This window comes from Mus caroli, unplaced genomic scaffold (assembly GCF_978045245.1).
Source record: "Mus caroli unplaced genomic scaffold, Mus_caroli_1 scaffold_10, whole genome shotgun sequence".
NCBI lineage: Eukaryota > Metazoa > Chordata > Mammalia > Rodentia > Muridae > Mus > Mus caroli.
The window spans coordinates 105,416,851-105,443,205 of NW_028227265.1; the positions used below are offsets into that span (position 1 = coordinate 105,416,851).

The window sequence follows — 26,355 nt, forward strand, 5'->3', positions numbered from 1 at the left end:
GATCATATCTATTGTCTATGTTACTCAAATAAGTACAGTAAACAGCCTGGAATCAGTACTCTAGCAGACATATGTGTCATACCTGATTGAAGGTTTTATCTTATTGATGTTTTTTATTGTTCCACAGAAAGGTTCGAACTGGACACTAACGAAGAGAATTCTGAGGATAAAGATCATCATGGATAAAGCCATGGTAGGAGGGACCTGCCTTCTGACGTTTTGTGTTGTAGAGAAACTCAGGGAGGAATGTGAATAGGAAACTGTAACGGCTTTTTTTTTTCTTTGCCACGTTATTTTTGTTCCCTTATGAGTACGGGTGTTTTTGGTTTTTGCCTGCATTGTAAAGTCTGTGCACTATGTGCATGCAGTACTCTCAGGATCCAGAAGAGAGAGTCGGACCCTCAGGAACCATAGTTACTGATGCTGCTGTGTGCACTTCTGGGGACTGGATTGAGGTCCTCTAGAAGAGCAGTAAGTGCTCTTAACTGCCCAGTCATCTCTCCTGTCCACGTCTCACTGCTTTAATATAAATGTTTTTACTCTGTTCAAGAGTCAGACATGATGACATGTCCCAGTAATCTCAACCCTCAGGAGGAGGAGGCAGAATGACTGAGTTTCCTACCAGTCAGTTCTAGCACAAGAGGACCTTGTCTCCAAAGATAACATTTTTTTCCCCTCTGCTTAAACATGTGCCAGCAAGATTTTGCTGAAAGGACCCTGATATAGCTGTCTCTTGTGAGGCTCTGCCAGTGCCTGGCAAACACCGAAGTGGATGCTCACAGTCAGCTATTGGATGGAACACAGGACCCCAATGGAGGAGCTAGAGAAAGTACCTAAGGAGCTGAAGGGGCTTGCAACCCTATAGGTGGAACAACATTATGAACTAACCAGTACCCCCAGAGCTCGTGTCTCTAGCTGCATATGTAGCAGAAGATGGCCTAGTCGGCCATCATTGGGAAGAGAGGCCCCTTGGTCTTGCAAACTTTATATGCCCCAGTACAGGGGAATGCCAGGGCCAAGAAATGGGAGTGGGTGGGTAGGGGAGCAGGTGGGAGGAGGGTATAGGGGGACTTTCAGGATAGCATTTGAAATGTAAATGAAGAAAATACCTAATAAGAAATTGGAAAAAGAAAAAAGAAAAAATACAAAAATAAATGCATGAGAAATATATATATATATATATATATATATATATATATATATATATATCTCCACATTACCATTGGCCATATTTCATAAAATAAGTATTAATTAAACCTTAGACACTGAATGGACCATTGTTATAATACTGAGAGAATTCAAGAAATAAAAGCTTAATTTTTATCAGAAAAAAATGCCAAGTATGCCAAGTATGCAAAAGCGTTGCAGAGCATACAGCATATCATCAGCTAACCTTATACTGGCATTAAGGGTCGTAGCAATGGCATATGACGTTTTATGTAAAGGCTCTACTACACAATAGTCTGACTTTATCAGAGAGACTAACAGGTTTCTTATTGATCCTAGATCTCATTTCCATTATACTGGGAGTTATTTCATTAAATACTAAATTGGATAACTGTTGCCTCCTGCCCCACCCTACTGATTCCCACCTAACCACAGTCATTTTGATTGTATCCTAGTTAATGTTACACGTGCCATCGTCGACAAGACAAACAATTCTTAATTATATCTCTAATTTCTTTCTATTTTTCTTTTATTAAAAGTGTTTTTTTTTCTTACAGTACATTCTGATTGCAGCCTCCCTTCCCCTCCTCTCCTCTTCTTCCAAACACTCACCTTTTCTGTCTTGCCCTACAAAACAGGTGAAAACAATCAGAATAGGACAAAACAAATAGAAGGAAAGAAAACTAACAACAACAACAAAATCCCACAAGAAACACACATAGACCCCAAAACTCACATGTTCACACATACAGCTGTCCCATAAACAGACAAAACCGGAAGCCATAATATACGCAAAAGACTTATAATGAGAAGAAAGACAAAGATGCCATTGAGTTCATTTTGTGTTGGCCATCTATCGCTGGGCAAAAGCGGTCTTTAGGTGTGGTTTATTGCCCCAGTGAGATTTCATTGGAGAAAACTTTTTTTTTTCCTTTGCAAGTGGTTATCAATTAGAGACAGCTTCTGGGTTAGGGAAAGAGCTTGTGTCCACCTCTCATTTCTGCACTGGGACCCCATCTGGCACAGACCCACGCAGGCCCTGCGCATGCTCCCACAGTCTCTTGAGTTCAGATGCACGCTAGCCCTGTCGTGTCTGGAAGGCCTTGTTTCCCTGGTGTCCTCCATCACCCCTGGCTCTTCTGCTCTTCCTATATCCTCATCCTCTTCCATGAGCTCCGAGGGGGAGGAATTTGATGGAGACATTTAGGAATATTTATTTCTATGCCTGTAAAGAGGAAGTTAGTCACACCCATGCCTTTTTAATACTCTAGTTATGGCTTTAGAGTTATGTATAAAACATAGTAAAGACAGTAACTGGGAAAAGGTTAGAGGCCTTGAAGAATCAACTGTCAATCAATTTTAACACATCTTTATTTTGCCTCTTTAATTGCATACTGCATTATTTTAACTTTTACACTTAAAACTATTTAAAAAATGGTTGCTTAATCATTTATGCTAGTAATTGGGAAATAAATGTGTCTTTCAGTTTGACCATATGGGCTCTGAGGTGGGAGTTGCAACTCAGAAAGTTGTTCACATCTTTGGTCTCATTAACACTGTAAGTACTTGAGTTTCCATTGAGGTAAGAGACTATCGCTAACTCAACCTACAAGGCTTGTGTACACAGTGGTGTCGTTTTTGGTGAAATGGACACTCCTCCCAGCACTTTCTTTCCCCTGTGGGCTGGGTTACTCCCCAAAGTGACATGTTGAATGTAGTGCCAGTATTTCCGGGCATGGCACCCACACTGAACAAATCCCCCTTTCAGATGTTTTCCCAGCTGAAGGTGACAGTGATGTTAAACTCTCTGGAGATCTGGTCAGAACAAGACAAGATAGAAACCAATGGGGACGCTGATGAGGTCCTGCAAAGGTTCCTGCTGTGGAAACGCAAGGAAATATCTCAAAAGGCCACGGATATAACCTACTTACTCCTGTGAGTACTTCTCGAACTGATTGGAACTTAAGGGATTATTAATGTCAACTGTCGAAGTCATATATTTGTAATCATGACGGAACTCTGAGAAAGTTTAAGATGACTAGAGTGCCAGCACAGGCAAGATGCACAGATCTGATCACGTAGTCTAAGCCACCCGTCCCATGTCCGGCCCCGTGGTCCCACCCCGCCTGCCCCCTGCCCTGGGCCCCATCAGTCACCCCCATCTACTTCAGCTCCATGGTGGAGTGTGAAAAGCATCAGGATGAACACGGGCTCTGTGTTTATAAAGACCTCACAGGAGATGTTTACACCGTGATTTTAATGTTGTGAGTGCAATAATTGCCCATGTTGTTGGTTAAAACAGATAAATAATTAAAATGGACCAACTACTTCCCTCCACTATGGCTACTCTCCAGTGCGCCTATAGAGACCTAAGATGTAGGTTTTAGCTACTAGGTCTGCATGTTTCAAGAATCTTTGTGTAGATTTTAGTATTACTCAATCATTTTACAAGAAAATATAAGATGCTCACTCATGAAGATCTTAGGAGATATAAATGGAATCGCGTGTCTCCTGTTGGGTCTAAGGCCAGGGTTGGATATTTAAAGGCAACATAATGGGTTGATTTCTGCACACCACCTCTTCTTTTCTTGGTGGACCTCTCTTCCCCTCTCCCTCTCCTCTGGTCCAACACTTAAGAATCTGTTCAGTACTTGACAATAGATAATGCCGGCTTTTAGATTTTACAATCAATATTCACCTAGTGATGGGGATCCTGACAAATGGGTTATGGACATACCAGGAGGCTCTGCTAGGTTTTGGATTGTGTATCACAGAATCTTAAAATACCATTTTTAACTTAAATTTCTATGGAGGATGGAATATATACTACTTGTGTTTTTACTACTTACCGTATGATGAATATCACATTTGAGGATATAGAAGTTTTGGAAATCCATTGTTTCAATGTCCTTTGTAGCAACATTCTGAAACAAGTGCACTGACATGAACTTCTGATTTAGGTATAAGGATCATCCTGATTATGTGGGAGCGACATATCATGGGATGGCCTGCAACCCAAGTTTTACCGCAGGAATCGCTCTGGTATGCCTCTGGTCGTCCCTGTCCCCACAACAGTAATGTCCCGGATCACCTCAGTGAACTGAACGAGAAGACGCAGAATGCACTCACTGTACACTTTTGGCAAAGTTTTACACCAGTGGTTTTTCATTTGTTATAAAGGAGTTGGTTTGCGCCAGGTGGCGGGGGCACACACCTTCCATCCCAACACTGGGGAGGCAGAGCTCTAGAGGCAGGTGGATCTCTTAAGCTAAAGGCCAGTCTGGTCTACAGAGTGAGTTCCAGGACAGTCAGGGCTACACAGAGAAACCATGTCTCCAAAAACAAGAGTTGGTTTATTTAGGGAAAACACCTCATGTTTGCAGTTTTTAACCAGTTCTGTAGTGTTAGCTGTATTTACCCGATGGGGAGATAAGTCTCAAGACATGGCCACCCTTTAAAACTGAGTCTCCAGCTCCATCAGACAGCCCCAGGGGATGCTCATTCCCTCTTCTGTTCCTATTGTTATAACAACTTTGGGTTTACATGTAAGTGGGAAGTCTCAATATATGTCTGCCTATGAAGAAGTTATTGCACGAAGTACAATGTACTTAAGGTTCGTCTATGCCATAAAGTATTTCCTTTTTAATGACTGAATAATATCGGCCTATATCACCTTTGAATGCACTCATCCTGTCAAAGGACTTTACATTTCTTTCCATGCCTTTGTTGTTAAGCACCATGCTTTAATGCACATAACAGTACAAATACCTCTTGGAGGTCCTAATATTGGTTAGTCTCGGTGTATGACCAGAAGTCAGCTTGCGGACTTATGTATCAGTCTTGTTATTAATACTTTGCAGGACTATAATATTGGTTTTGATAGAGGTTATACCAGCTTCTAATCCTTTCACCAACATAAATTAGCTGCACAGTCAGCCAAAATTATTTTCTCTTTTGTTTTGATAGATACAGGCTAATGTTACATTTTGTTTCTTTTTATTGTGTTTCTAAAGTCCCAAAGGATGCAATACCAGTTCATAGATGCAGTAGTCATTAAAGTGTATCACCGGAGAAATAGCTAGTCAAGTATTTTACTTATTTTTTAAAAATGGCTTAATGCTTTTTTGTTAAGTTGTAGGCATCCTCTACGTCATGGATATAATCCTTTGTCAGACATGTGGTCTGCAAATGTTTCTTCCTGACCCTGTGTGCTGCTGTCTTTACTCTGCTTTTATCATGACGTTGAATGGGGATGTCTATGACAGTGGTAGAATCTTCTCTGTCCATCTTTGCCTGTGCCCCCATCCTTCAAGGGTTTGATGGGGTCTGTGTGCTGTTATCTTCTGTTTTACAGTTGTGAAGCTCTTGCTTGGAGCTTGAACTCATTTTGGGCTAGTTTTTTAGATAAAGTATAAAAGATCCGACTGAATGCTCTTTTTCATGTGGCTGTTCTGATTTTAATCCACTCTGCCAATTGGTTAAGTGTTTTTTGTTTGTTTGTTTGTTTGTTTTGCTTTTGTTTTTAACTCATTCACATTCAAAATAGTTGGTGGCAGGGAAAGACTACATGCTGCTGTTTCTGTCCTATACATTGTTTTCCTGTCTTGCTTAGATATACGCTGAATAGATTCTAGATGGTTTTACCTCTCCCGTACTCAGTCATTGTCTTGTGTGTGTTATTAACTTTTGGTGATCTCCTTTGACTCTCTTCCATTATGTGTATATTCCATAGGTTTCTTTGTTTACCATTTCACTTGCATGAAATATTAAACTTAAGCCAATTATAAATAAAATTTTATTTTAAAGTCTACTGTAAATTAAAATTTAAGTCTATTAAAAATAACATTTCTTAACTAAAATTACAAATAGAACTCTACTCTTTGTAGATATATATCCCATATTAGATTACTAACATCCCAAATTAAATATTTTTGTTGAGCATGCATTGCTTACATTGTTAGTTTGTTTTTATTCCTTAAATACTATACAAGATATAAATTCATTTTTATATCTTGTATAGTATATATAAAAATAATGATGGTTTGTCCACATTTAAAACTTTTCAAGAGTACTTTATAGTTTTCACCTGGCTTCCTGTTAATGTTTCTTTCAAACTGTAATGGTGCCATAAGCAATTCTTGTAGACAGATTTACTAGTAATGGGCTTTGGCTAGCTCGTCTGGAAGGTGGTTAATTTTTGTCACTACATGAACTACACATTTGTCTCACCACATACACTATTTTCCCACATCAGCTCCATTTGGATTAAAAGGATATTAAGAAAAAAATCACAATTTGCTCGTTTTTGACATTCTTTTTTTTTTTTTTTTTTTTTTTTGGTTTTTTGAGACAGGGTTTCTCTGTGTAGCCTTGGCTGTCCTGGAACTCACTTTGTAGACCAGGCTGGCCTCGAACTCAGAAATCCGCCTGCCTGTGCCTCCCGAGTGCTGGGATTAAAGGCGTGCGCCACCACGCCCGGCTGTTTTTGACATTCTTGAGTTCTTTTTATTTAGTATTTTTGAATGCATCAGCAACCCTATTCAGACCACCAAGGTGTCCTTTCATGAGTGAGTAGTTAAAGCAAATTTGGTATGATCATGTGATACAATGAACTATTTCCCAAAGGTGTGATCAAATACCGCACAAAAGCAAGTTAGGGAAGAGACGTCTTATTTTGGCTCAGAATCTTGAGTGCAGCCCATCATGATGGGGCAGGCATGGCAGCAGGAAGGCATGGCAGCAGGAGCTGGAGGCAGCTGGGCCAATTGATCCACAGCAGAGCGAGGCAGAGGCTGGTGCTCAGCTAGACTTCTCCATTTGATGCACTCTGTGGCCCCAGCCTATAGCATGGTGCTACCCACAGTGAGGGTGGGCCTAGCTACTAAACTTGACCTAATCCAGCTAACACTTCCCAGACACACCCAGAGGCTTCTTCCCAAGGCAAGTCTAAATCCAACCAAGCTGACAAACTTTATAAACTGTTATCCAGTAATTTAAGAAAGTGAAACACCAACTACACAAGACCCAGGATTGCTGAAATGCACAGTGGCAGTGACAGAAGCAGCTGGGGATGGAAGGGCATGGCCCAGGAGCTGATAAAACTATAGTGGACCCCAAAGAAGTGTCTCTGCTCAGTGTGTGCAGAGATGGCATCAGCAAATACTACTACTCTACCTTTAGAGAAATCGGCTTAAATTTCCTCAAGCATTTTCTGAAATAAAAATTGATTGCTAACTAACTCTTCATGGTTTAAAATTTCTCTAATTATTGCCTTGAAAAATATATTACCATAATTATTCTACTTCTCTAAATGTCTTTATGCTTATTTGAGTTCTGTTCAATAATGTTATAAATTTACAAAGATAGCAATCAATTTTTCTCCCATATGTCAGCTACATTTGGACTAAAATTTACTGCTTAAGAAAAATATCAAAATTTCTCTTTTTTTTAAAACATTCCTAAAATAGTTTTGATATTACATTTTCTTGACTTTTCATTCTAGTTTAGGTCCCATTGTCAAACAAAGCCTGACAAAAGCAAACAGGCAGAAGGAAAGGAGGAGGATGAGAAAGGGAGGAAGAGGTGGAGGAGTGGGAGGGGGAGGAAGAGGAGGAAGAGGAGGAAGAGGAGGAGGGGAGGAAGAGGAGAATGAAGAGGAGAAGAAAGGGGAGGGGAAGGGAGAGGAGGAGGAAGAGGAGGAGGAAGAAGAGGACTTACAATAATTCTGTTCTTTTTTGTATCTATTCAGCATCCAAAGACGTTAGCTGTGGAGGGCTTTGCCATTGTTCTCTCTCAGTTGCTGGGAATTAACCTGGGGTTGGCATACGATGACATCTACAATTGTTTCTGTCCAGGAAGCACATGCATAATGAATCCTTCGGCAATGTAAGGTCTTTTCCAAATCTGATCTCTACAGACACCTAGGAAATGTTTGTAGTATGTTTTGATGTGCATTTTGTCACAATATAACTCAACTAGGAAGAGCTAGAGTGAATGCAAACACAATTGTCTAAAGCACATGGAAGAGAATGAGTTAGGAGTGTTCCAGAAAACCTGCTTAACAGTTCTTAACTGTTAGCAGTGAGCACGTTCATAGTACACAGAGTGAAGGTGGATGCAGATGGGTTCATTTGTCAGGACTGTTGATAAGCTTCTAGGGAAGGATGTGTGATGCTGAACTATCAGAAGACTTGGAGGCTCAATGGATCTGTAAATAAGGAGATTTGGGGCAGAAGGAGAGAAAGGGTTACAAAGACAAAAACAAACAAACAAACCTCAGAAACTACTGAGACTATAAGGAAAATACTGTACGGACTGCACTGGGAACCAAGGTAAAACACAACAACAAGCTGAAGATTCAAGGAAAGATGCAGGGATGGGATGGAGGCATGGGCAAGACGTGAGGTGAGTTATGTAAAGGTGTGAGATAGAACCTGAGGTGTTGGGGGTAGAAACTGCGTGTTTGCAGAATGGGAGATTTTACAATAAGTCCAACAATAAGCGGTCAATCTATACAGCTTGTTTAACTCAGATGTGCCAAAGTGAATGCACTGTGCATCTGAAGAAGCCCAAGCACAGCCTCTTGAGTCATCTTGGGAGATGAGTGTTCTCATAATAATCCATGGAAGTTTTTTAGCATTGAGAAGTGAGGGCACTGAAAAGTCACACACATGCTCCTGGCCATCACAGCTCACTTTTAAATACTGAACTATCCAGGACAGTTTTATCTGTTGAGATCTGGCTTATGATTAGTTGTCAGTTAGGCCTTTCTAGCATGCAGTTATAGAGACTGTACAGGCTAGATCTCAAGGACAGGTGTTCTAGAATGTACAGACCTTCAGCTGACGGGAGAGAATTAACGTTCTGGGCAGATAACTTTGAGAGATGTCACAAGGCGAAAAGAGGAGCTTTCGGTGGAAGGTCCAGTCAGCCGGGAGGAAGGGTATGCAGAAATGCGTGCCATCTTGCCAAGGGAGGGGTGTGTGCGTGAAGAATGGAGGGAAGGATAAAAGCCACGTGTGCAAAAGCATCCAACCCGAAGTGTTCGTTTCAGTCTCCTCAAAGTCTTCCACGTACTAGGGAGGCAAACAAAAAACTAGGAAAAACTGGGTGGAGAGGGCAGGTGAATACAAAAGAAGAGTATACTGCAAATCCTTCAAAGTGGAATGCACCAGTTAAAGTACACCAGCAGTGCAAGGCTGCTAAGCAATAACACAATGCTACAAAGCAAACAGCTGCATGGCGTAAAAGGGAAGGGGCACTGAGGGCTCTGTAAAGGAAGTCTGGGGAGATGATTTGGTGGGTAAGACTGCTTGCTGTGCCAGCATGAGGACCTGAGTTCAAATCCCTAGCCCTCCTGTAAAAATGTGGAGCATGGCCATGTCTATCTGTAACCCCCAATTTGGTGATAGGGAGAAACAGATCCCGGAAGTTGACTGGTTAGGTAGCCATGCTGGAAAGATGCACTTGGAGTTCAGTGAGAGACCCTGTATGAGCAATGTGGTGGGAACCATTGGAGGAAGAGACAGGAAGGCTTCCACTGGCTTCGACATGTGTGTACATTGACACACACAGCAGCACACACATGTATACAACACCTACACACTGCTCATATGCCTGCCTCCCCTCATGTTGGCAGAGCAAGGGATGGATGAGGCAGCTAGTTTGTGAGGACAAAGGTGCTGTAAGCATGTCGTCTTCATCACTTTGGGCATTCTAACGAACTCTAACAACAAGATCCCGAATCACCTATACGAGCGGTAAAGATTCTTGTCTTTCATAGACAGTAATGGTTGATTTGGGGGCCAAAGATGAGAAAAGAAAAAAGAGACTCAGGAAGTTTTGGGCAAGACTCACTAGAGGGCCACAAGAGTTAATGCTTGCTGAATCTGGGCAATGCCATGCCAGCATGCTGAGAAATTCTGACAATTCTTCCTTTGACTACAAATGATGATAGCAATGCTAGTAATAGATTGCATGCCACCAAAGGAACAAAGAAAATGATTTCTTGCTAATGCCGGCATGTCAATGAATACAATGAAAATTAAAAATTACAGCCATAAATGGGATAGTTACATTAAAATAAGTTTCTCCCTACACATTTATAAACCAAGGAGGAAAATATACCCAGTTGAGTGAATGCCTTGGCCAGTGTGGCTTTTTTCACAAATGAATTCATCTAGTTGACACACCAACTTTCAAGTCACAGTGAAAGGAACAGAACAGCCTGTCTGTGCTCATGTCATCCAGATGCTTGACCCACTCACAATATCCTGGGTCACAGAGGAAAACAAGGGGGGCATTGGACAAAACAACTGCAGTATAATTGTAAAGCCACCCAAGATCACAAGAGCTTAACAAAACCAAGACAATCAAAGGCCAATGCTTTTCAGAAACCCATAGTGTGCTTGCATCAAGGTCATGTCTATGTAGGGCACCTAGGATAAAGAACATCAGGACAAAGTGCCACCATCTTACTGTGTTCCTGTTACAAGAGCAAGCTCTTACACAAGCACTTGCATGTGTAGAGGTCAGAGGATAGCTTTTGGGAGTCATTTCTCTTTGTCTACATCATGTGGGTGGGACAGGCACTCTTACCTGCTGAGCGTTCTTGCTAGCCCATAGTTGTTACTTTCAAAAGGGAAATCTGATTCTCGGATTTTATTTGAATCACTGAGAAAAGTTTGAGGTCACAAAATTCAACCCCAACTCACTGAACTCTGCACTTAAGTGAATAAAAATATTGGTAATGGTGTTGGTAACATGTAGACTTTGGAGGCTGGGGCATGAGAATCAGCTGGGGATAGGAGATCAGCTTGGGTAATAGAGCTCACCCTTAAAGAAGGATAGAAATTTAAATGTGTGTGTATATATATATGTATATTTTTTTAAAAAATAAAAGGAATCAAAGGCTGCTTGCTTTCCTCAGCCTGAAAATATTGCATGACTTTCATCACCAATGATAGAATCATCTTTGACATTTTCCATTTTCTTCTTCCATGTTCCTGCTAGCCATTGGGAGCTTTTTACAGTAATAATTAAGTTGAAACTAATGAGGAGCCTTTATGCTCCTGAAGCTGAGGTGTCTCCCACTACAATACCCTCTACTTTCTGTATATTGATTCTGACAAATAGCAATAGAAATGAATGTACTGCTTTGGTTATGACCTGCATTGTATCCCCCCCCCCTTTCTTGACTCTTCTTTAAGGTGAATATTTATGGATGTATATACTTTATTAAAGAATGTATTGGGGAATAGAAGTTGCATTTCATTTATATGAAAAACATCAATTTATTTTCAGACGTTCCCAAGGCATAAAGGTTTTTAGCAGTTGTAGTGTGGATGAATTCAAACAGCTGGCTTCACAACCTGAACTGGACTGCCTTCGGAATACACCGGAGACAGAATTTGTTGTCCAGCCTCAAGGTGGATCGTTTTGTGGTAACCATCTCCTGGAGGTCCCAGAGCAATGTGACTGTGGCCCACCAGAGGTTAGACAGAAACTCTCACAGCTGTCCACCATGTGTTCTGTGTACACTGATTCCTTCGGCCCTGTAGATTTCTATATAATTGAAAGGGGGAGCATCATTTTTTAAAGACGATGGGCTGTTTTACTATCTAAGGGAGAGAGCTGGCTATGGTAGTGCATTTGCTGAAAAATCCAAGCATCTGGGCAAGAGAATGGAGGATTTCAGAATTCAGAATTGGGAAGACTGAGCCGGGCGTGGTGGCGCACGCCTTTAATCCTAGCACTTGGGAGGCAGGAAGGCAGAGACAGGCGGATTTCTGAGTTCAAGGGCAGCCTGGTCTACAGAGTGAGTTCCAGGGCAGCAGGGCTACACAGAGAAGCCCTGTCTCAAAAAAAAAAAAAAAAAAAAGACAAAAACAAAAAAACCAAAAACAAAAAACCAAAAAATCCCCCCCAAAAAAACAAAACCAAAACCAAAAAACAAAGCAAAACAACAACAACAACAACAAAAACCAAAACCAAAAACAAACAAACAAACAAAAACAAAATAGAATTGGGTTGGGAAGACTGTCTTAAAACAATGACAGAATGTTGTTTGTAACAGACCTTATAAGTGAGGGTTTTAGTTTTTATGTCAAGGAGTTTTAGAAATGTACTAGTATTTGAAATTCACCTTAAAGACGTTTCATAGCACATAGGATGGTGAGGGTTTGTGGCACATAGCAACTGAGTATTTTTGAATTTGAAAATTTTAAACTATGGGTAAAGATAATTGTTTTACCATTAATAGCCAGACCAGAATGCCAGCAGCACCGGTTCATGAAATGTCATTTAACTTAGTTTCACAAACTGGATTATTCCTAACATTCTTCATTTGTTCATCTTTATCCTTAATAACATACATAAAATGGATGGCACATAGGTCCCCAGTGATTCCTTCCTTCTTATTCCGTTCCATCAGAGCCACAGATAGAACCACAAACAGTTCCCATTTAATATAACCTTTGCTATCATGTTATCACCCCCTGTTGATTATTTTTGTATATCTTGGTATATTGTTATATCTTTACAATATGTCTTGGTAATGATGAATGACATGTCTGCCTTTCTTCATTTCAGTTGTCTCTCTACTTGTTGGTATGGATATCTTTGATTACTAGCAGTGAAGACCATTAGACATCTTTTGTGACGAGACCTAGTGAAGTTTTGTTTGAATATTTTCTTTTAGAATTTGTACTTGACTCTTGAAAAAAATGTTTTTCTGTTTCTTAGAATAACTTTACTGTCTTAGTCAGGGTTTCTATTCCTGCACAAACATCATGACCAAGAAGCAGTTGGGGAGGAAAGGGTTTATTCGGCTGACACTTCCATACTGCTGTTCATCACCAAGAGAAGTCAGGACTGGAACTCAAGCAGGTCAGGAAGCAGGAGCTGATGCAGAGACCATGGAGGGATGTTCTTTACTGGCTTGCCTCTCCTGGCTTGCTCAGCCTGCTCTCTTATCGAACAAAGACTACCAGCCCAGAGATGGCACCACCCACAAGGGGATCTCCCCCCTTGATCACTAATTGAGAAAATGCCTTACAGCTGGATCTTGTGGAGGCATTTCCTCAAGGGAGGCTCCTTTCTCTGTGATAACTCCAGCCTATGTCAAGTTGACACAACACCAGCCAGCACAACAAACTTGGTCAGGGATTACTTGGAGAAGAGTAGCCAGTGAGTCAGGGAATCTTATGAGTTATCGGGGTTTTGTAAAATGCTACCCACCCATGCAAGCAAACAGCCTTCCAGAGAAGATAGGAGGTGGGGCTCAGACGCCGCTGGAGCTTAAACCCACACCTGATTATCCAATCACACTGTCTAACATTGGCACAGCCTCGAGTGCTGCCAGCTTGTGAATGACCCAAGCACATCTCTCTGTCATGAAACTAGACTCTAAATTAGGCTTCAGTTTGTTTTGTTAATAAAATAAGATGAGTTGCAGCTGGCTATGTAGATAGAGATACTGAGTGCCAAGCTGGAAGGGAGCGTAAGTCAAATAACATAACTCAATGCTACCCACAACCTGTAGTTAACCGCTCAGTGTTGAAGACTGACCAAAGCCTTTGGCATTGAAACCAATTGCCATTACCTTCGAATGGACTTGTTCAATCTCTTTATGGAAGTAACCCCTTGGAACGTCTGATCACGTTGATACTCTGTGGAGCATAATTGGCATTGGCAGGAGAACATGTTAGAGTCCCGAGAGATTCAGTACAACCAGAGAGTTCTTCTTTTTTTTTTTTTTTTTTCTTTTGAGCTAGGTTCTTACTATATCTCTGGCTGCACTGGAACTCAACTATGTCAACTAGACTGGCCGCAAAGCCAATCGAGAACGGCTTTCCCTCTGCTTCCGCAGTACTAGGATTAAAGGTGTTCGGGTCAGTTGCAACTCATGGGTCTCTGGGCCCTGTCTCTGAAGTACATGGTAGTGTCTTGAGCAATAGGGGCTTGCTTACCTCCCACCTCCAGGACACAACCAAGAACAGCAGCAGTAAGCTGTGGGCTTCAGGAGTCTCTCGGACAGTCCTGGTCAACAACCCAAAAGCAAGTCTCTCATGTCTGGTATTGGGGTTATTGTTAGGTGGTCTTTGGTTCTTGGAAAGAGCACTGTCAGCCCAGATGAGAAAAGTTCATTAAATCTATATATGTATATATTTATACACAGAATTATGTTTATTAGGCAGGTTTATTTTATTTTTATTTTTATTTTTTTTAGATAAATGGTTGATTAGCTGTGGATTCTGCAGACATCCTTATGATTATCATACCTTCTTCCCTACTGTATTTATCTTCTTCCCCTTTTCTATTTCCCTTATTAGGTCACTAGCACCTTACTGTTCACCTCTCTATTGCTCCCCAACTCCCCTGTCCTGCCCATGGTCGGTCCCATTTTCCTTATCTGGTTTCTTCAGTTAGCCCAGGTTCTCTATTCACACCTGAATATTTGGAGAACCTGTGATGTCTATTTCCCAGGGTCTAGATTAGTTCACAATCAATCACAGTGCAGAGCTGAGGACCGGTGGTTCTCAATCTTTCTAACACTGCGACCCTTTAATACAGTTCCTCATGTTGTGGTGACCTCCAACCACAAAATTATTTACATAGCTACTACATAATTGTAATTTTGCTACTGTTATGAATCATAATGTAAATATATGTGTTTTCTGATGGTCTTAGGTGACCTTGTGAAAGGGTTCTTTGAACCCAAAAAGGGTTGTGACTCCCAGGTTGAGAACAGCTGGTCCAGATTCCCCCTCTATCCCAACCTACCCAACTTTTAAAAGAACCCACCCAACTTTAGAAAGAAATTAAAAATCCCAGTACAACAACAAAACCTCCACAAACCAAGAAAACAAAAGCATATGCAAAAAGAAAAAGAAAACAGTTAAAAAGATAAACATTCCATACATTTGCCTAAGAATTCCATGAAGCCATTGTTTTCAGTAACTGAGTACTACTCCATTGTGTAAATGTACCACATTTTCCATATCCATTCTTCTGTTGAGGTACATCTGGGTTTTTTCCAGCTTCTGGCTATTATAAATAAGGCTGCTATGAACATAGTGGAGAATGTGTCCTTGTTATATGTTGGAGCATCATTTGGGTATATGCCCAGGAGTGGTATAGCTGAGTCCTTAGGTAGTAATAATGTCCAATTTTTTGAGGAACCTCCAGACTGATTTCCAGAGGGACTGTACCAGCTTGCAATCCCACCAACATTGGAGAAGTGTTCCTTTTTCTCCATATCCTCGTCAGCATCTGCTGTCACCTGAGTTTTTCATCTTATCCATTCTGACTGGTGTGAGGTGGAATCTCAGGGTTGTTTTGATGTGCATTTCCCTGACAGCTAAGGATGTTGAACATTTCTTTTTGTGTTTCTCAGCCATTTGAGTTTCCTCAGTTGAGAATTCTCTGTTTAGCTCTGTTCCCCATTTTCTAATAGGGTCATTTGGTTCTCCAGAGTCTAACTTCTTTAGATCTTTGTATATATTGGATATTAACCCTCTATTAGATGTAGGGATTGGTAAAGATCTTTTCCCAATCTGTTGTTTGCTGTTTTGTCCTACTGACAGTGTCATTTGCTTTACAGATGCTTTGTAATTTCATGAGGTCCTATTTGTCTGTTGTTGATCTTAGAGAATAAGCCATTGGTATTCTGTTCAGGAAATTTTCCCCTGTGCCCACTTTCTCTTCAATGTATCTGGTTTTATGTGGTGGTTCTTTATCTGCTTGGATTTGAGCTTTGTACAAGGAGATAAGAATGGATCAATTTGCATTCTTCTACATGTTGACACCTGAACCAGCACCATTTGTTGAAAATGCTTTTTTCCAACAGATGGTTTTAGCTCCTTTGTCAAAGATCAAGTGATCATAGGTGTGTGGGTTCATTTCTGGGTCTTCAGTTCTATTACATTGATCTACCTCTCATCATTGTACGAATGCCATGCAGTTTTTATCACTAGTGCTCTGTAGTACAGCTTGAGCTCAGGAATGGTGATTCCAACAGAAGTTCTTTTATTGTTGAGAATAGTTTTCGCTATCCTGGGATTTTTGTTTTTCCAGATGAATTTAAAAATTGCTCTTTCTAACTCTATGAAGAATGGTGTTAGAATTTTGATGGAGATAGCATTGTATCTGTATATTGCTTTTAGCAAGATGGCCATTTTTGCTCTATTAATCCTGTCAATCCATGAGCATGGGAGATCTTTCCATCTTCTGAGATCTTCTTCGATTTCTTTCTTCAGAGACTTGAAGTTCCTAGTTTGGTAGTATATCCAAATGGCAAAATGGCAGTCATAGGTTCTTTCTTAGGGCCTGTGGCATGCCCAGCCATGAGTTCTTGGCTCCAATTACAGGTCCAGGCATCAGTCCCAACTGAGAAGTAGTTGTTTACCCCTGTTCCATTCCTGATACTGTGTATTTCTCACCAGTCCAAATGTTGTTTAAGCTTCCAGGTTTCACAGGTAAGACTGCTGATAACTCCTTAGCAGCCTGTACGGCGCCTTCCTACACTACAAAAGCTAGCCAGTGGGGAAGAAACCTCTAGGCCAATACTAGCTTGATTTCTCCATGTCTTCTGACCAAAGTATGTGATATCTTAAGGAACAGGGTCATTCCATCATGTTCTATTGGATAACTCAGACCAATGGCAACAGCCTGTATGCTTTGGGGAAATGCTATAAGACCCATTGACCAATAACCAATAACTCAAAGGGAGTTAATCCACATCAGGTACCCGAGCTTTTTGTTTGATAACCTAAGGCATATGGGAGAGGTATTAGCCTTCTGTGCAGCATAACTCCACTGAAACTTTTATGTATATATTAGAAAACGTCTAAAATACCATGTTAAAAATAATTAGTTGCTATTCTAGTGCCAACTTTCCTGTGTAGAAATTGTTCTATAAGATAAGAGAGTGTGTATTAAAGATAATTTAGGGATATCAATCTATAGGTATTAGAATTATCAAGTAAGTTTGGGAAACACAGTGCAGGAATTGTTTTCTTTCCTTCATACAATGGATTTAGCATATCACGCATTAGTTGTAAACTTCTTCAGCAATTTTATGACAACCGCACTATCATTTATCACCATGTTCTGCACTGCAGCTTTTAATAAATGAAAGCTTTCAGAGTCAGGCTATCTTTTTTTTTTTCCTTGTATGGATATCCAATTATTCTAGGGCCATTTGTTGGAAAGACTATCCTTTCCAAATTAAAGTATCCTGGCTCCTTTAGGAAGAAGCAATTAATCATGTGCTTTAGAATTTTAACTTATATTCTGTAATAGTACATGCCTGTATGAAGTTTTTGATCTCTTATGGTCCCTGGCAAGAGAGAGCAACCCAAGAGAGCCCTACAGTTGGCTGAGAAGTGAGAGTGGGAAAAGAGCGTATTCAGTGTCTCCGTTATGCTCTCTCTAGGAAAAGGCAAGGCAGGGACTGAAGTAGTGGGGCCAGGAGCTTGAGTACTTCTGGATGTCTCTTTCCTCCACTGGTAGACCCCAGTTGCCAAGTACCTATTCCTAGGGTGTTTCCAGAAGGGGAGATAATAATTTGTAAGAGTTCCACAAAGGAGGTGTTTGGGGGGGGGGGAGTAATACGGTTTGATTTGGTCAGATTGAATGTAAAGGCTGTTGTAAAAATGGTTGTAGCCATGTGGCTTATTTAAAGAAATTGGACAGAAACAAAGATGAAAACACACAGGAGGCTGGACTTAGCCAGTATTAGGGGAAATGTCACTGTCTCACTGACAGAGTACACACACACACACACACACAAACCTAACTGATGGGAGACTCACCACTAACATCAGTGTGTAGTGATCTATGCAACAATATTGTCCACGGTGTTGACTGATAGTAGAAACTGCTCAACTATCATTTTATGAAGCCACATTTAAAAAAAAATGATCTGTTGTTGGCAGGGCTGTGACTATTAGGGGATGTTTGGAAACCAATGAAGATTAATTGAGCAGCCCACAACTGTACTTTGAAAAGAAATTTTTTTAAAAAGTCATATATATGATTTCGAATGTTTATGTTTACCTTGATTATATTTTCTTCTCTAGACCTGTACTCATAAAAAATGCTGTAACCCTAAAGACTGTACTCTGATTAATGAAGCGCAGTGTGGTACAGGGCCATGCTGTGATAAAAGAACATGTATGGTAAGCCTAGAACACAGAAATAAAATACCTTTGGAAGTCTATAACATGACATTCTTGGCTGGCTAGCTTCCGAATAATGACTTCATAATAATTATGAATGCTTAAGGCCTTTGCTTTAATAATTATGAATAATTATGAATGCTTGTTCTCAACTAACTCATATAACTTAAATTAACCTATTTTAATCTATGTTCTGCCACATGGCTTGCTACCTCCCCTGCTTTGAACATCCAACTTCCTCCGGAAGTCTCTCCAGGGAGACTCTCTTGCCTTTGATTCTTTCCCAGAGTTCCTCTCTCTGCAGATGTCCCACCTATTGTTCTGTCCAGCTATTGGCTGTTGAGCTCTTTACTAAACCAATAAGAAGGTGACTTAGATAGGTGAGGAAGGATAGAGACACAGCTTCACACAGCAGACTAAAAATAATTATCTCAACAGGAGTCTTTTTGGTGTACTTCCCTTCTAGCTTCTGGAAGAATCTTTCAAATGTTTTAATTTGTATTCTCTTTGAAACACATTCTTTTGGTCTAAGTCTTAAAATTTAGAAGATGACCATTTGGATAACACTTTTTTTTTTAATGAAATACATCATTTCTCCATGTGGTAGATATTAAGGATATTTCTAATCTCCACTATGTCCTTGATTTCAGCCAGTGGGTCTCTTTCTGCCCTCTGCTTTCTTTCATATGTTTCAATCTATTCCAAAGATCTCTCCAGCTGTGGTATGCAGTTTTGTTTAAAACTATTGTGTCAGGAATTTTTCTTAGTCCTGTCTGGTTGTAGTTTCTTCAGGATCAAATGTCATGCCACAAAGTGAAAACTAACAGGGTTCGCCTGACAAGCAGCAATAGCAAATCGCATTCTGAAAGCCAGAGGTGTGCAGCATGCAAGTGCAGCTCTGGTAGGCTGTTTTCCCCGAGAACAGATGGCTAGAGCCAAAGGTTGTTCTCAACATGCCTGAATGGAGCGGCCCACCTAGGGCTCTCATGCCTGACAATTGTTACTTCCCCTGTAGAGCCCATGTCTTTAACTATTACCACCAAGTAGAACAAGTCCTTTCTGTGGTGAAGACGCAGTGTGCTGGCCACTAAGGAGAGCTTCATCGAGAACAACGAAAAAGGTTGTAGGAACGCATACTGATTTTGCCCAATATGACTGACTAGAAGAAGGGCTTTGCGCATAGGTGTTGTGCATTTTCTTTTCATCTTTATCTACCCTGAGTGTAGACGAGCCTGTTCTTTTTTCTCTGTATTCTTGCAAATCTTCAAGCTCTTCTACCAGACCTTGTCCAAAGTTAAGAGATTTGATCCAAGCATTTTCCTTAATGATTCCGGTTTAGACACAACTCCCTGTGCAAAGCTCTGAAGGGCATCAGCAGGACCAGCTGCTTTACCCACAGCAACTAGTGATTACGACATGTGTAACCAATGCTGAGACACTCTTTCAGACCACTCTGAAAACAACTGATGCCATATTGTAATTATATCCCACGTACTGTAGAGAAGAAAAGATAATGAATTCCCAAGATGAAATAGAATAGCAGCATATTGTAGAAGTCTGTTGTTTTGTTGTTCGTTTCTTTGTTGACAGTCTCTAACAAACTTTGTCCCTGTGTTGTAAGATATCGTGCTGCTTCTTTTTGTTTTGTTTTTTGTAACTGACTTTAGTCCATAATATTATATAATCTTTCAGAGAAGTAGAGAAATTGTCTCTTGCCTAACTTCCAAGAAAACTTCTCTGAGTCACCCTGACCAAAGCTAGTTTATCCTTTGTCTCTCAGATAGCCGAAAGAGGACGCCTATGCAGAAAAAGTAGGGACCAGTGTGATTTCCCAGAGTTCTGCAATGGAGAATCTGAAAGCTGTGCCCCTGATACAAAAGCTGCAGACCTGGAACCTTGCAACAATGAGACTGCCTATTGCTTTGGTGGGGTTTGCCGAGACCCAGATAGGCAGTGTACAGATTTATTTGGGAAATGTATGTATTTGGGGAAAAATATGTATTGGGGGGGGGATAAATTGCCATTATTTTAAAGCTACAAATTCATCCTGTACCTTATTCTAAATATTGTTCTACAATCACATTTGAAAACCAAATCAAAGCAAGACAAAAAGGAGAAGCCTGAAGGCCATATAGGCTATAAGTCAAGACCAAGGCCATTGGTGGGAGAAGAATAGAGAATTAGTGTGTGGCTTTAGAAAGAGAGAGTGACTTTTTCAACAATTTTCTTTAACACAATATTTTTTTCTGGGTAGTTTTTAAATTGATTCTTGCCCACTGCTCCTGTTAGAAGACACCAACTGTCTCAGTATAAATTCCCTACAGTCTCAAGCACTGTAAATGTTTTTGCCTTTAGCATGAGAAACTTGAAATTCTTTTTCTTTTTTTTTCCAGATGCTAAGGGTCCTAATTATGTGTGTGCACAAGAAGTGAATCTGCAAAATGACAAATTTGGAAACTGTCATGGGCGCTGTACTTATAGGTACACACTCATCAAGCTGTCCATTTGCCATGTGTGTTGTACGTAGTGCAAAGGGTTTACCCGCAGATCAGGTGTTGCGTGTTGGAAGAGGTGTATACAGCTCACTCCATTGCATTTGTCTTAATGCTCTAAATTAAGTATCAATTTAGTTGTAAACATATATACTGAGCTATCTATTGAGTTATAACTGAACTAATAGATAAGACAGCTAAGTGATAATATATAACTTTTCTGCCTCCTATGTCCAGTGCTATATTTTGTGGAAAAGCAGTTTGCTACTGGAACTTTGCAGAAGTCATACAAACAGAGAAATATGATGTTCAGTATACTTACTTGGGAGGCCATGTGTGTGTGTCCGCTCATTTAAGATCACCGACTGGGGCTAGAGATGACACATATGTCCATGATGGCACTGTTTGTGGTAGTGGCCAGGTAAGCATGTCTTTACTTGATGTTTATGTACTGTGTTTATAATGGATTTATGAATGCCTATGAGTGTAAAAATGCATAAGTATGAGGGTGTCCACAATTTCTCTTGCTACATCAAAATAACAAAGTACAGTAGTGAATAGCTATAAAAATATCATAATAAAACCCCTTTGCTTGTGTGCTAACCAGAGTTGCCATTGGTTAAAGAAACTTTCATTTTTCTGAATATTTTCCTTAGGAATTTGGTTATTGATACTGAAACTTGTTTTCTCACACTCAAGAATCTAACTTTCCTGCTTAGGCTAAGCCCTAGTCTGCAATAATTTGTATGCACTACAAACAAAAAGTGCCAAAACCCATACTAAAAACTAAATCACAACAAAATGTCACCAAAATGTAAGATTGTCAGAATAATGTGAAGAATATTAAAGAGAAATTAAAGAGTCAACTGTTTAGTCTTGTGCTAATTAACAAAGATAATTTATGAGTTTTATTAATAAAATCGTGCTTTTTTTTAACTTTCATAATCCCCTAGTACTCTAAAACACAATATTGTTATAAAGATAATTTCCCTTCTATAAGATACAATAATAAGACATAAGGTTTAATTTTTGTTTTTCTTTTTGATGAAAATTCAAACAGTCTAATAAAAGATTCAGATAGGTAATTGTAATGCCTTAAAGCAAGAATATAGGCAATTTGGCTGAGGCTGCTTTAAAAAAAAAACTGATAAGTAACCTAAATATTCACATAAAAAAGTCATCCAGAAGTCTGCACAACACACACAGACACACACGAGGTCCCTCTAGGACTTGCCATTTACACCTACTGCGACATATTTCCACATGGCCTCTTTTTCTCAGTCTGCTCTCTTTGCAGCTAAATCATCTACTAGACACATCTGGACAGTTCTGTGAAGTTAAACATGAGTTATACAATGGCAAGAACACAAAATTAGCGGGTATTTTTAACGAAAAGTGGACTACTTACAGATTTCTTTAAAAGTGTTTTTACCCCATATTAATTTTTATAAAATAATGACTTCATTGTGACAGTTTGTGTATGTATATTTAGTGTGTTTTTAAAAAAATGAAAAGCCAAGAGGAATATGTAAATTAGCAATAAACTTAAAATACAAAAGGTTAAAACAAAAGAAGCAAATAATCATAAAGGAGGCACCTGGTGTGAAAGCACCGTTACAAACTGAAGCATTGACTATAAATATGACGTTATAAATACCCCCAAATTGAAAACTTCAATACAAAGAGAATATTTGGCCTTTCTCCTTAAGTTGTGGCAAATGTGTTAAATTCCAGAATGGTGGGGGTCTCTTTTGTGGTTTGTATTTAACCCCTTCAGCCATCCCTGAGTCCTTCAGTTGTTTCCATCTTAGAGTAGAGTGACTGAGCAGCAGGACAGCATTTGGAACAACTCTGACTAAGTGTGCCATGGTGAATCAAGGGATAGATTCTATTGCTGGCTTTCTGGAAGGGGAGATAGCTGGAGATGCTCTTGGACGAAGACTGTTACATCTGTGTGCAAACAGACCTTTACTTGGGAGGTTATATACTCCCCCGGCAGAGTAGGAATTTTCTTACCTTTCTTCAAATTCTTCACCCTGCAAAGTCCCTATATTGGTCTGTGCCTGAACTGTGTACTTCCCTTGACAATAAACTATCAAATACAAGCAAATGGATTGTCCCGAGGTCTTTGAGCCACCTATGGGTGCCCTCAGGAGGGATCTGGGGGAACTCCCCTCTTAAGGCAGTGGGCTGGAAGCACACTGTTACCTGGGTCTTGTGATTGGCATCTGCAAGTAGGTATTGTAAGAACATGATGGTTAGGATCCAGCCTCTGCCCCAGGCTTCTGCTCTCTCTTGGGACACTAGTTTCCAGGCTGAAGATTTTACCAGGGTTACATGTACCCAAGCAGTGAATCTACATCAGAAGCAGGGGGGGGGGTGCAAGCGAGGGGGAGGGAGGGTCATCTTGTTCTCCACCACTCCCCCTGCCTGAGAATCAGAGATCTTTGCTGTGAACCTCTGCCCACCCTCAAAGGGTGTAGGAAGAGTCTCCTCTGCCACACAGGATTTAAAATCACTCACTAAATAAATTTTTAAAAATTAAAAATAAAAGAGCCCCCCAAAATACAAAGCCAGTTAAGGCTTCCAAGTGACATTCTAAATGCAAAAACAAGCAAGATATAACTTTTAAGGTTTTTGTTTGTTTGTTTGATTTTTGTTTTGTTTTGTTTTTTAATGAGTGCATGTGATAGAATTCTGTAAAGCAAGCAGAAGCAGTGAGCTAGCTTGCCTAACATCCCAAAGCATAAAACAAATACTGGAAATAGAGACCTTCAGCCTCTCGAACCCAGCAAGCACTTCTTTTCCCATCCTTCTGCGTCCACCTATTAAAGCCTCTCCCGTGCAGCCTCTGAATCGCTTCTGCTCTGGAGTTGCCTGGCTCAGATTTTACCTTTTACTTACATTAAACTTTTCACTTAATCATGACTCAGTTTACCTCACTAGTAAAGACCACTGATCCCATGCAAAATACCCCTTCAGACTATCTGAGCAAAGTGACCCGCTCGTCTTAGAGAATGGATCAAAAGGCATTCAAATGGTTTGACTCTGGATAGAGGCATATAAACAGAGCTCACACAGCCACTGGGGTCCTCACTGCACGGTGGCAAATGTTAACCATTGTTTGTTTGTGTCATGAGAAGATAGCGCATCCTCCTAGCCTGTTAGGTAAGCTTATACTAGTCCTGAGTTCAGGGATGATGGAAACTGATCCCTCCAGGCCACAATGCCAAACAGGGAGATGTGAGACATAGTGTCTTCACTGGCCATCGAAAGGTGATCAGAGAGCTCTGGTGTTAGCTGAGCTTGCACCCACGTCGGCTCATTATTGTGAGTGTGGATAGCACTTGGTTGCTTCCAGAAAAACAATCAAATGAGAGCAACAACAACAAAACCAACTGCACTTCATTTTCATAATGGAAACCCTATGAAGAAGACAAACACACCCTTCTTTCGTTAGAACAGCTATACGGTTTGGAATGTCAGTCAACCCATTCGACATATGCTGTCCCTGTACATAATTTTTGTAGCAAATAGAGCTCTTCAGCTGGGTCTTGTATTGTATTTAAAGTTTCTGTGGTTGCTCACATTAGCATGTTCAGGTTTAAATATACCTTTTCAGGTTTGCTTGCAAGGGGATTGCAAACGTGTGCATGTCCTAAGAGGAACCAGGGAGTGTGAGGCCGATGACAAATGCCAAGGACATGGGGTAGGTAGCCATTTTAGTTTTCATTTAATATGATCATTTCAATTCACACCAATAAACATTCTCCAGAATAGCCAGGTTCAGAATTATTTGGTGTGGAAATTCCCTTCAGAAAATTTCAGTTAACTGAGGAACAGAGAGTCTGCTACTTATGCACATGATTTGTGGGCACTGTCAGACTGATAACAGGCCAGCTGAGCAAATGACCCTTAGCCTGGAAAGGTACACCAAAGAGGTGAGCGAGCGAGATGGCATCACAATGTCTGACCAGTAAAGTGTAACCGAGTATTATCAAGCATCATACAGAGATGGTGGCCCCATGCATTTCTGGGAGTGTAGGTATACATCTGACATTGAAGACACCCAAGTTCCAATGGACTCAGATTAGGTTTGTCTACTGACAGCCCCGGTTCATTTCCTCTAGTGTGTGGTCCATGCTATTCTTGCAGATTTACACACTGGTGGCCTTTCGAATAACATTTAACGGTTAGGAGTTCCGAAAAAACAAAACAGGCATCATTGTACATTCAAATTACTCTATTTTCCCACAATTTAAGCAAGGACATCTAACGAATAAAACATAGGTTCTGAGAAGTTTTGTACCCACACAGCATGCGTGAGAGCTTATATTTCCTTATATTCTGGGGAGGTTTTAAAATCTCTTCCAACATACTGAATCCATTGTTAACGGCCATCACTTAGCCATTATTGTTTCTGTTCTTGGCTCTACCTGCCCTACCTGCCCCTGGTATTTTGACACCCCAGCCTGCCCAGCTGTTCTGAAGTTATATTCTGGGTTGCAGAAGTTTGGAAAATTTCCCAGCATGCATTTGATTAAAATGTATCTCCTGCATCTTTGTTGTAGCCTGGGCTTCTTATAGCAACTGTGTCCGAATTCACCTCGTTTAACCCATTTACCTTTCTGCAGGGCTGACTCTTGCCTCCTTCCATTGGTCATGACTCTTCTTTTTATTTTTGCAAGCATCTTTCTAGCCTTCTGTGTGAGTGTTACTGTTTGTTTCTCCTCTGCCCCCTCCTCCCAGATTATTAGAGGAGTTGGTTTGTTTGTTTCTTCCCTAGAGATTTTCTCCCATCACAGCGGTTTCTTTTGTTAGTATAAATTAATAATAAATTGTAATCACTATTTTATATTCTCTAACTTCATAGTTGCTATACCTTCCTAGCAAATCATTTCAATTATATCAAGAACATTATAACTTCTATTTAGAAATATGACCAGCAGAAAGACGGGCAAGCATATTAATTGCACAAGTATCCTTTTTACTTTCACATTAAAACTGCTTATACTGAATTTGAATAATTTACGGATCCTAACTGTGGGTAATAAACAGACTATATATGTGTATATATATATATGTATTTCAGTTTTCATTTGGATTTGGTTTTAGATTTGCAACAATCTAGGCAACTGTCAGTGTGAATCTGGTTTTGCTCCTCCAGAGTGTGACATGACACCTTCATCTCCAGGAGGAAGCATGGATGATGGATTTTGGCTGCCCTTCGGTTAGTATGCAGAGCACAGTCTGTATGTGTAGACGTGTATCCCATCTCCACTGGTCACTGTGGCCATCTAAGACTTGACATTTATGAAGTGCTGCTGAAGGATTAAGTATTTCTATTTTGTTTGACTCTCTTTAAATTTACAGGACCATGTGTAGAAGTGAGGCCTTAGCGAACCTCCCTTCTCTAATTTTATCATGGCCTTCAGAACATTTCTATACCCACAGCATAGTTTTCTATGTAGACACAGGTTTCAGAAAAGATGATAAACTATTGTAGTCTGTGTTTC

The 26,355-nt window shown here is 40.3% G+C and overlaps 1 protein-coding gene across 4 annotated transcripts in view; it reads left to right on the top strand.

Annotated features, from left to right (window-relative positions):
* LOC110300542 (A disintegrin and metallopeptidase domain 3) overlaps window positions 1–26,355 on the top strand; it is a 55,923-nt gene that overhangs the window by 19,263 nt on the left and 10,305 nt on the right. For 3 of the 4 annotated variants that reach the window (XM_021170754.2, XM_021170753.3, XM_021170757.2), the window contains 12 exons: window positions 128–193; window positions 2,654–2,725; window positions 2,936–3,102; window positions 4,128–4,209; window positions 7,916–8,052; window positions 11,470–11,659; window positions 18,249–18,347; window positions 20,128–20,323; window positions 20,741–20,828; window positions 21,077–21,260; window positions 24,462–24,548; window positions 25,955–26,069. In XM_021170754.2, coding sequence (XP_021026413.1) covers window positions 128–193; window positions 2,654–2,725; window positions 2,936–3,102; window positions 4,128–4,209; window positions 7,916–8,052; window positions 11,470–11,659; window positions 18,249–18,347; window positions 20,128–20,323; window positions 20,741–20,828; window positions 21,077–21,260; window positions 24,462–24,548; window positions 25,955–26,069 — 1,483 coding nt within the window. The remainder of the gene's footprint in view (window positions 1–127; window positions 194–2,653; window positions 2,726–2,935; window positions 3,103–4,127; window positions 4,210–7,915; window positions 8,053–11,469; window positions 11,660–18,248; window positions 18,348–20,127; window positions 20,324–20,740; window positions 20,829–21,076; window positions 21,261–24,461; window positions 24,549–25,954; window positions 26,070–26,355) is intronic. The other variant, XM_021170755.3, reaches the window with a different exon arrangement.